This window comes from Physcomitrium patens, chromosome 3 (assembly GCF_059467195.1).
Source record: "Physcomitrium patens ecotype Gransden chromosome 3, ASM5946719v1, whole genome shotgun sequence".
Taxonomy (NCBI): domain Eukaryota; kingdom Viridiplantae; phylum Streptophyta; class Bryopsida; order Funariales; family Funariaceae; genus Physcomitrium; species Physcomitrium patens.
In genome coordinates, this window is record NC_143412.1 from 6755448 (window position 1) to 6766569 (window position 11122).

At 35.5% G+C, this 11122-nt stretch overlaps 2 protein-coding genes across 9 annotated transcripts; one reads left to right on the forward strand and one right to left on the reverse strand.

The window, feature by feature from the left end:
* Window positions 1-318: 318 nt before the first annotated feature.
* Window positions 319-7508, reverse strand: LOC112279832 (rab GTPase-activating protein 22). Its single transcript, XM_090248587.1, has 15 exons — window positions 7456-7508; window positions 7177-7339; window positions 6839-6986; window positions 3727-3802; window positions 3416-3524; window positions 3158-3261; window positions 2788-2951; window positions 2567-2662; window positions 2226-2348; window positions 1919-2007; window positions 1649-1754; window positions 1149-1288; window positions 931-1032; window positions 793-819; window positions 319-620 (listed from the first exon to the last, which is right to left on the reverse strand). The coding sequence occupies exons 1-15, from the start codon at window positions 7506-7508 to the stop codon at window positions 516-518; spliced, it is 1605 nt and encodes a 534-aa protein (XP_090104713.1). The 3' UTR covers window positions 319-515.
* Window positions 7250-10793, forward strand: LOC141045213 (uncharacterized). Of its 8 annotated transcripts, XR_016502037.1 has the most exons (5): window positions 7250-7354; window positions 7532-7725; window positions 8174-8399; window positions 8887-8980; window positions 9363-10793. XR_016502037.1 is itself a non-coding variant. In XM_090248617.1 (3 exons), exons 1-3 carry the CDS (start codon window positions 7652-7654, stop codon window positions 8899-8901), a joined length of 315 nt encoding a protein of 104 aa, XP_090104743.1. In that variant the 5' UTR covers window positions 7284-7651; the 3' UTR covers window positions 8902-9302. The 8 variants fall into 8 exon arrangements, 2 of the variants coding, with proteins under 2 accessions (XP_090104743.1, XP_090104744.1); XR_016502038.1 differs by lacking the exon at window positions 9363-10793 and adding an exon at window positions 9079-9302 and having other exon boundaries at window positions 7284-7725; XR_016502036.1 differs by having other exon boundaries at window positions 7285-7725.
* The last annotated feature ends 329 nt before the right edge of the window (window positions 10794-11122 follow it).

Consider the following 11122-nt stretch of genomic DNA (forward strand, 5'->3'; position numbering starts at 1 on the left):
AACCTTGAGCGTCGAATCCTAGATTGCGTCTAAACTTTCAGTTTCAGTCATCCACAGCGAAGTACCAACACCAGTAAGAAAGCTGTGTATCGTGCATTTAGTAAGCCAATCCTTTTCAAAGATTGGAATATAAAGACTCCTAAAGGAGCAGTATCTAAATTAGCAATAACAAGAAAAATAATGATACTAACATACTCTAACTGGAGCAACCTGTTTTACAACTGAACTAATGACTCGGTTTCAAATAAGAGACGGAGACATCAACGCACTAAGCAGAGCATATGCTCCATCATTTCGACGGCCTTCGCACCTGGATGTAAACGCAACAAAATTTGATCAATTTGATGCACAAATCTTGAGCAAATATTTAGTCAGGACGATAATTGAGCAGATTGAACAGTATAATTGAAAAATTTAGTCAAACTATAGTGCTAACATGTACATGTGCGTGTGTGTGCGTCCTTCACAATGAGAAGCAGAGGTACATGTCATTCCGGTCATCAGATACAGCGTAATTAGAGAAACAGAACACCCACTCTGCGCAGATATTCACTATGAAGCTTCAAAGCTGATTTGCAAACCTCCTTAGGATCAACCTTCCCAGTTACATCATTCAGCAGCTGCACAAGCAGAAGTAGGAGAAGAAAAAAGGTCTGTCAATCAGGAGAAGGGTAAAGAAGTTCTGAATGACAGTCGGTGATTCCTTCTCAACAACGAGAATATTAACGAGTAGCGAAAACACGAATTTGTTCAAGTTGGGAGGCAAACATGAATTGAATTCTTTCACACTACCTTCAAAACTTCGTCTAATCCTCGAGTCTAGTTCAGTAGTCGATTACGCTGCATTTCGAATATAGCTATAGCGCAGAATAGAGATATGGGCCCATTTCCTCCAGGCATTGTAGCCGCTCCATATTTCTCATTTTGTGCCTCATATTTTCCTCTACCCTTGTACTTGCGCCGGAAAGACCAGCTTCTTGTGATGCTCTTTTCATGTATAGATGATGGTGCATACACCAAGGCCCACACCATCTGCAATGCGGAAAAACAATCAAATGCTAACTACACGCCACGGAAACTACGTAATATAAAGACTAACCGAGGGTACATAACACTGTTCAGACTTACCCTGCTTCCAATTTACATCAAAGACACGGCATATAATTTTGGAGCCAAGGTAGTGTATCCATCTCCCAAAGGTAAAGTGTGTCGACAAAAGAAAATTCTCGCCTAAAAAGCACCATGATCATGCGAAATGCAAAGATGTAATCTCCTCCTTTTATTGAGTCTACCACACAAAAACAGTTAAAAAAACCGGGTTAACACATGCAAGCTCTAACCTATTGATGGTAAAACCCTTCTAACTCGTCCTGCAAATAATAAGAAAACCACTCGCAACAACACCAATCACAGGACATCAACCTCTAAGAACGCATTGCTCAAACGTTTACTTTCGTCTAAATCCTGAAAACAGAACAATATTAAAATTCGATATTGGACACCGTAGTACAAACACGAAGACTTTCTCGAAGAATGCGTTGAAGCAATCTCAACAAGTTCTAGAAGTATACAGACATTAGGATAGGCAAGCATTGACAATACCTTCTTACCTAATCCAATGAAACAACGGAAAAGATGATTGTCTTACCTATATGCTCGTGAAGCTTCGGATCTAAAACCTTCAATAAAGTTGCTAGCACGGCCAATTGTTTCTCAACACCAACTTCTTTATCTGTACAACTGAAATTGTCGCGCTTTGTGCACAACATCACACGAATAAGTCGGATTCGAAGCTCACATGCACATAAACAGTCTAGTATTAAAATTAGCGATCTCGTCACAGGATGTTAGCAGAATAGTTCATAGCAAATTGTAGTTGAAAAAGCATATTTTGCTAGACATGAGGACAGAACTATACCAAACGGCTCATAATGCGCTCGAAACACCAGAATGCATCAGCCTCGTCTTGAAACATCAAAGCTAGAGGAGAACAGAAGTCACTCATGCCTGAATGACACCAACGAAAAAGTCATTATGATGGATGCGTACGTTTGGATAATTTTGGAAATGATCCCACGACCAAGGATAGAATTAAGAAAGCAAACAAACACTACCCCATAACCTGGTTAACTCCATGTACACAAGTTAACAGCGTCAAGTCATTGATCGAATGTCAGTGCTGTATGTCGTGTTTCTAGTAAAACGACAAAACGACCACATCTCACCTTGGCAGTAGCCGATAGCAGGATCGAGCCAACAATATACAGCTAGGATGTCCCAAAGCTTTGACATATGCTCTTGGCTTGCATAAAATTGCAGCATCCTGTCAGTGCGGACCACATCCAATCCTGGACACATGAGAAAGTTCTAATGCTTAGCTAACTATTACAGTGAAGATAAAACGAGGAATCCAGCACAATACAACAATGTAATTGGATTCCACAGTATGAACTGAAAATGAGAGGACAAAAGATGAGGTAAATTCAAAGATGGCATGTAAGGATTGTGATATCTGCAGAAACCAAGCGCAAATTGTTCAGCCCCATTGAGAGATGGATCTACGAACCAATCTGATGAAGATTCAATCTCCACTGAATTGTCTTCTTGCACTGCTTTTCATATGGGGCTATTGAAGTCTGCTGATAAGCCCCATTCATGTGTCCTGTACCAACAGCACAGCTTGATAATGCACGTCTTAAATTATAAATCAAAAACCCTGAAAGGTGGAGTAACATCTGCCCAAGAAACATATGACAAAGGTTCAAAACTGAAGAATTTAATATTTACCGTTTTGGTGGTGGCTAATCTCATTTCCACCCGATATTTCACCACCATTACATTCTTCCGCTAGACTACCATCTGCGTTTATACGTGGTGAAGTTGCAATTTGCCCACTGCCAATCAAGTTATCCATTAATTGACATTCTGATTTGAGTTTTGCATACTGCTCTCTGTGCATACAAGCATTCCACTTAGCCGTTGAAACTTTTGAAAAGAAACAGCACCATCTAAGAGTGCTCAGGCTACAGGCACTATAGCACTAGAAGATATCCATCCTAGAAACAGGGAAGAAGAAAATGAGAAAAAACTGAGACCTCTTTTCGTTCTACTCTGCAGAACCATGATGTAATTGTATAAAGCAAAGACAGTTCAATACCTACGAGACGCTCGAAGGGAATCTCGTTGTTGTGTCGTGCTGCTAGGACCAAAGCAACCCAATAGAAACTCCCAGACTTCTGCTCTAATTGATGGATCGACACCCTGGGCACAATGATAAATTGACAGATGATAAAAAGTTTAACCCTGTAGTCAAATAAGTGTCCCCATCCCTCAACTGAGAAAGGAAAAAACTGCAACAAGAGTTCTTAGCACTAAAAATTCGTAATGTTCCACGAGGTTTCGAAAAAATCCTCACCCCTCGTCGTATACGATTGAGAACATTGTCCAGTCTCAGTTGGCCATGCTCGTTAAAAGCTCGGTTCCATGTCCCAGGGCTTAGCGTCTTCCATGCATGCAACGAAATACTAAATTAAAAGAATCCCAAGTGATCTCGAACGTGACTCAAAATTCAAGTTCAATCGACGTCAATTCAGCGATTTACAATACGTGAGATATCAAAGGGAGGTAAAAAAAAAGAATGCATGAAAAACGATCTAGACCATAATATCCCTAGAAAGGATCAAAGTCGCAAGGAAAATGGAGATATGACAACCCAACATGAGTTACTCGATTTTAAACGAGGGAAACATGAAAGGGGAAAATTGATAACTCCCGCCGTAGAAATTGAAGAGCATCGAATATACTAAAAAAACGCAGTAATATCACTTTCAAAAGGGGAAAATTCTTGAAACACAACGGAATCATAAAGATTATAGAGAGAGAGAGAGATGTTGGGAGGGGGGCTCCGAAGGCTGCTGTAGCTGCGGATCCAAAAAAAGGAACACTGGAATCCTGCCTACCAGGTGTCGAAGAAACAAAATCTAGCTCAAACAAGTACACACCTTGACACGGAAGCGAGGTGGTGCTGAATCAGAACATATGGGCCACACTTATTTGTATGTGTGTGTGTGTGTGTGTTGTTGTTGTTTTTTTTTTTTTTTTTTTTTTTTTTGTAAGAGTATTGAGTCTTAAAATTTAATATATAAATAAATGGTATTGAGAAAATATGAATTAAACAACAAAACAAAGAAACTAAATTGAACGTGCTAGAAGTTGAAATATTAGAAGCTGAATCCTATTTCTTAAAACTGTTTGGTTTCGATTTTCTTTCTTTATCCACCAAGATTCACTTACGTGTTAACAAGGGGGGGGGGGGGTTGTATTTTGGGGCTTGCTCTTTGTCACCACACTTATTTGTTTATTTTTATTTTTATTTTTGGTAGGGGGAGAAGTAGGAAGAGATTCCTGCTTGGGTTTATTTGGACTTTCTGTTCACCTAATCGTTTATAAATACATATATTTAATTTTAAAATATCAATTGATACAGAAATATTACATTGTTATATACATGTTATATATATTTGTAACTAAAGAAGTAATGAAATTGCAACATGAAGAAAACAAAATCAGTATATATAAATATATATATATATATATATATATTAATGAAACTGGAAAAGACAACAACAACAATAATAATGATATTAAATAAATGAATAGATAAAACCAATTGTAGTTAGGCCAGATCAACTCTAAATAACTCTGTTGTCATTGCGATGTAGGGTGTTTGTGCATTGTGAAGTAAACATCTAAATTGCATACATCAAACTTGAACATAATCTTAATGCTTCTTTATAATATTTCAGTTATATCAAAATCTGCCTAAATTACGTCTTACTGTTTTAAAACATATAAGTGGGTAAAAAACATTAGTTTGAAGCATTTTGATCTGTTTGCTATTGTGGAATTATTGTTATTATTGTTATTATTATGATTGGTAGAACTCAATATCAATCTCTTTACCAATTCAGTTTATGATGCTTTTTTTCCATAATGTAAGTGCAAGTTGATTATTATTATTTAAATGCATGTGGGTGCATGCCATGTGAGAGATGTAAACCAGTGTTAGAAAAACAAACAAGGATTTAAAACTATAAAGCTGTAAGTATTGTCAATAAAAATGACATGTACATACAATTATAAATTACCAATCTTACTTTCAAGTACTAACTGATTATTTTTAAATACTGTAAATCAAAATATATTTTGGTTTACATAAATGCAAAGGAACCCAAAAAAAAGGAAAATGTTTGAGTTGTTATACTATGTATGTATGTATATATATATATATATATATATATGTATATATGTAACAAGAAGGGCAGATTATTTTTATAGTGAAACAATGTGACATAACATTTAAGATTTGAAACTTGAAATCACTTAGCATATAATTTTTTGCATAAATACTTTATAAAAAAATTACACATTTATAGAATTCTATAAAATGACCTTCATATGATTGGTTTTTCAAAATTATGTAATATTTATACATATAGTTTATATTTATACATACATATGTCAATAACCTTAAACGATGAGAGACTTCACTATGAATATTTTAAACGAAACTTTACAGCAACAGTTAAAATTTGGAATTTAAGATTATTAAAAGTTTATTTGAAAACATTCTATAACCAAGTCATGTTTATTCGAGCAACACAAGCATACCAAAAGCTATCCCAGATAGTTTCTCACAGACAAAGAATATTGCATTGAATTATATTTTGCTATTATAATCTCCTCAACTCTAGCTTTCATTCTAACCCATTAATTTATTCTAAAAGTAAGTACTTGCATCCACAAAAATATCATATGTTTAATGTTTATATCATTGTAATACAACATATTATAAATTTGTAGCTATATTCACTATTCAATTTGTAACCATAAAATCAATTTATATCAACTGACTTCTAACACTGTCAAGGATTAACAGTTTTCTGAAAATCATATTAGCAAAAACCATGTTTTGAATGTCAATCCCAAGAATGTGAGTTTTGAGTTGTGTTTTAATTCAAGTATTCTATTTATGTAGTTTTACATATCATGTATATATATATATATATATATATAACCACACACACACACACAAATCTTATTTTATGACTTATATCTTTTAAAAGTCATGCAAAGAGTTATTTATTTATTTAATTTTATTCTTTAAATTTTGATTATCAGTTCTAATGGCAATATTGAAGAATCATGTTGTATGATTGTTGGCCAAACAAGTGTAGTGAATCCTTCAGTGAATATTGACATATTTTTGGGGAAAGATGATTAAAAGAAACACATGTGTATTGTGCGATTAAATTGTGCAAGCAAACAACAATTGTTTAAGTAAATGAACTGTAATTCTATTTTTTAAATAAAATTCAAACACTACTATTTATTACTACATATATAACGTTTTTTTTTTATCTTTGTTTTTTTAAATATATATATATATATATATATATATTTATTTACAACATATTGTTTCTATTATATTTGATTCTTTTCTGTTAAATTTTAATTGAACCGCAATTCAGTATAGATGCTTTTTTATCTAGTTGCACAATATAAATAAGTAGTACCTGTAAAAAGATTTTGATCAATTCACATTTAGAAATTCTACTAGAGAAAACAGAGATCCCATTTAAGCACCCTAAATAATCGTGAAATAAAAAGACAAGGTTGGAAGCATGATCGTTTGACGACTTAAACAAATCATTGAATAAGCACTAATTTAGAAATATTTTCCTAGATGAAACAGAGATCGGTTTTCGCTAATGAACTACGTTTATTTTTAACAACAAAAGTATAAAAACAAACAAACAAACAAGCAAACAAAACACACTTGGTCCAAAATGAAACAAAGCTTCTCCGACAAAGCGACGGCACTGCGAGTTTAAAGCATCTGGGCCAAATCGGAGCCCTACGCAAAGGAGAATCTCGGCAGTCGACTTTGGCGGCGGTTTAAAGCAGGAACCCAGCATCTCGCCGAACTGTTCTAGTACGCACAGAGCTTACACAAATATATACTATGTAAGTTGAGAGAGCGGTTGAAAGAGAGAGGGCATAACTCCGGCTCTGTGTGTGTGTGTGTGTGTATATACATAGATATATCTATTATATATTATATAAGAAAACATAGGTCTAAGATATTTATATATATATCTATATATAAAAGACAACACAGATATAAGGTATAGAGATTGGCTGTTGAGGGAACTCTGAGAACTTCGGGAACGCGAAGTGGGATTTTGAGAACCGCTTATTTGCCAACGCCTCCGCCTTTCTCCGATGTCCTTCCTGAGGGGTTAATTTCTTCGTGAAAAGCAATCCTGGCTGAGAGTTCCTAGCTCACCGATCGGTGCGTGTTCTCAAAAGATTATTTAAATCACTGCGTGGCTATTGTCTTATATGTCTCTTTACCGCCTTCGTCATATTGCGATGTTTATTGACGATCAGAACCCGAACAGTCTGCGATAAGCTGCTGCATAGTGTGGTATCCGCAGCAGCACCATCTCACCTCCGACCAAACTTGCAGATGTGCGTCCAGAATTTGGAGCTTGGATAACCGAAATTATAATTATAATTTTAAGTAACAGGACGCAATCAGAGTGTGTGGAGGTGGAAACAGTAAAGGGAGCTGTCATTCGAATTTCACATGCTCTGTGTCACACGGCTCTTATTCAGGTGGCGCACAACTGCTTCAATACGTTTCGTACGCATCGGCAGTTGGTATGATCGCGTGTTTTTTGGTGTGAATTTGAAGTGACACAAATGTATTTCCCTTACAGACCAGTACGCCAATGGCGCTTTGCTTGTAAAGTTTTCATATGTCGCGGGTGCTAATGGGCATTCCCACCATGAACAGAAACTAATTTTCAGTCTAAACTTAACCAAGCTGATGTCAAAATGTGTGTAATGAGAAATGAAATCGAAGATACCTGGCTTTTCTGCAGTAGAAGAGCGACATAATTCTGAATCGATAACGATTTTGTTCGTCCCGTCTTAAAGTCGTTATCAGGAATTCTACTCTGGAACGATATCGCGATTTGCCTGGAGCGATTTGAAAGAGCGAGGAAGTAAAACTACGATTTGAAAGAGATCAACAGAAGTCTTGAAATGAATTTATCAAGCAGATAACGAAGTCATTTTGTGTAAACCCGTGCCGTTGTCTGCATAGGATCATGGCCTTTTCAAAGGTTGAAGGGGAGACATTTTGTGAACCGCGTGTGCCGCGCGCCACGTCGTCCTCCGATCACAGCCTCGACAGTGCGATGCAGCAGATGGACTTCATGACCGCGCTGCAAAAGGGGGAGAAGTCGGCCGTCGAACAGGCACTGCGGAGTATGGTCTTCCAGGGAGGATTGCCTGTCAATTTCGTCAACTTCTCACCGGTTAAGTCCGCGGTAATTTTATTTGTCCTCTCTTCCTTTTCTTTTCTTTCAATATATCCGTATTTTTATTTATTCAAATATTTGGTGAATTTTGCGAGGAGTAATGAAGGTGTGATAGGGGGTGTTGGTCGCGCCTTGGTTTCGAGGACGAGAAGCCCACAGTCATTTTAGATTTTACATTTGTGAGATGAGTGCGTCTTCTCTGTCTGCGCATATCAATTGTTGAGGGCTGTTTGTTGCCATGAATCAAGTATGTCCTATCACCACACCATAAATAACGTGCAAGAGTTTATGATCAGAGTGATGAGATTAATGAAACATAGGCTTCTTGTGAGCATCATTGGAAGCCCTTTCTTTCATGATAATTGTATTTCTCTTGCTGCACTGGATGTTGTCACTTTGGGAAGTTCGCACTGATTTTCGTTTTTGTTTGAGGCAGAATTAATGTTTAAGTGACGTCTTTTCTTCCCCTCATTTTCTGCCACCACTGCGAATTTAGACTGGAGTTGCATGAAAACGAAGGGATTGCTGCCCAGGACTGGAAAATCATGTCTTTTGCGGAGGATGAACAAGCTCAAACCCGACCTCAAACGGTAAACCCACCTGTCTGTTACATTGAATCATTTGCCCTTACAATGCCTTCCAATGACGGGGTAATACTCACATCGTAGTTTAGGATGTTGCTTTTCAGATCCTGTAGAGAGAATTTACACACAGGAGAGGAGAGTGCGAATGCATGCATGCACGGCTACTTCCTAACATTTGAAAGGGGAGATGCTCTTTCTGCACTGTTTCAGAAAAGGAGTTGCAGAGGAGCCCTTACTGTGTCAGAAAATGTAGTATTTAGATGTGAATGGCTTTGTTTTTTTTATTTATTTTTATATCAGACTTAATTGCACAGTATTTTACCCTCAAGTGGAGAAAATTATCTTGGATGTGCATATCTGAGGGGTTGGGTTGATGGATGTGATGCAGGCAATATTTAAATGAATTTTCTAAAACTCTTGCTCTATGTTTGAAGCTTGGCTTGATGATGTATAGGTGCTGTAACATTAAACAAAAATAATCTAACAGCTCAAAAATATTAAGTTGGGGTATAAGAAACATAGAAGTGGGTGCAAGTTTTCACCTCCTGGTAGTGCAAGTTTTCACCTGGGAGATGCAAGCCAATTTTGATATGTTCAAGCTGCTGCTACTTTGATTGTTTCTACTTTGTGATAGATGAGTAACTTATACATAATTAGTTCATCGATGGTAGATTAAAACTTAGATGGTGATGGACACCTAATGGTCCTATTGATGTCTAAGTACAACTAAGTATAGAGCTTGGGATGCATTGCTTAACAACTTCTTGCCTTAGAGGACCTTTTATAATTTTAACTCTAGATTTAATTACAAGAAGTTTCTATTTTTGTTCAAGGATTTTACTACTAAGATGTGTTTTTGTTGTGAAAAATTTGTGACATGACTTAATGTGACACATTGTTATATAGCAACACAACTACATGGTGAAATATAAAAATATGGATGTTATTATAGAAAAGCTTAATAGAAAGATATAATAAAAAAACAAAGATAAAAAATACTAAAGTAGTAAAAACTTAACTTAATGTTGTTTTTTTATAGATTTTTTTTTTTTTACTTTGTAGGGCTATAAATAAGCCAAATCAAAGTAAGTAAGATATATAATTGATATGAGCATGTTTAAAAAAAGAATAAGAATGGATTTTAGCAAAAATTACCTAAAAAAATAAGAATTGATACTTGAAGAGTACTGGTTGTGAAGTAAGATCAAAATCAACTCCAAGGCACAAAATTATGCATTGACCCTAATTCTAAGATCTTTGGTAGATCAAGAAGTAAGATTTAAGAGTAGACATTAGAAAGGTCCTTTGAGCATTAGTTTTAAGTGATTTGAGTAAGTAACAACTTTATAAAAGCTTTTTAAAGTTAAGGTTGTTTTTGAATGACTTTAGATTTTGAAAAATTCACAAAATTTATACTTAAAATAATTGTATAAAATATATTCATGATCTGTAAGTAAAAATTTGTGATTAAGTGATTCTCATGGACATAAGCATGTAAGCCAAAAATTACATGAATAAATAAGTAGAAGTAAGTAAAAGCAAGTAAAAGTAAGTTAATTCTATAATATCTTCTATGGAAGCTTCCTAGAAGCTTTATAGATATTGCTTTGATTTTATAGGTATCTTTAATTGACTTTTTGGATTAGAAACATTGTCAACAAGTTGTCCATGTGCCACACATGTTGTTAGCTTGAAGACCAAGCTAACTATGTGGCCCACACGTAGAAAAACTTGTCTTGTAAGTCAATGCATGTGTCTTACAAAGTCAACATATATTGGAGGTCCTATAGAACATTGCCACATAGCCCTTAGTTAGATAGTATATATAGAGACAAGAATGAAGCCCGCTTCACTCTTATTAACTCCTTTCTTACTTCTAGTCTAGTTTCAAGGGTCTTTAATTTTTCTTGTCTTTTGGCAATAGCCATTCTAGTTTCTTTCTTAATATACATATTTAGTCATTTCTATTTTGACATCTTTTTTTGAGAAAAGTCTCACTTATTTATTTATTTTTATCAAGTTCTTGTCCTTGATAGATTGACAAGTATACACTTACAATATCAAAGCTTTGTCTAATTTTGATTAACAGTGGATTACTCCTTTCTCTTGATAAGATATAAGCGTATTAGAAGTTACGGATTACCCTCT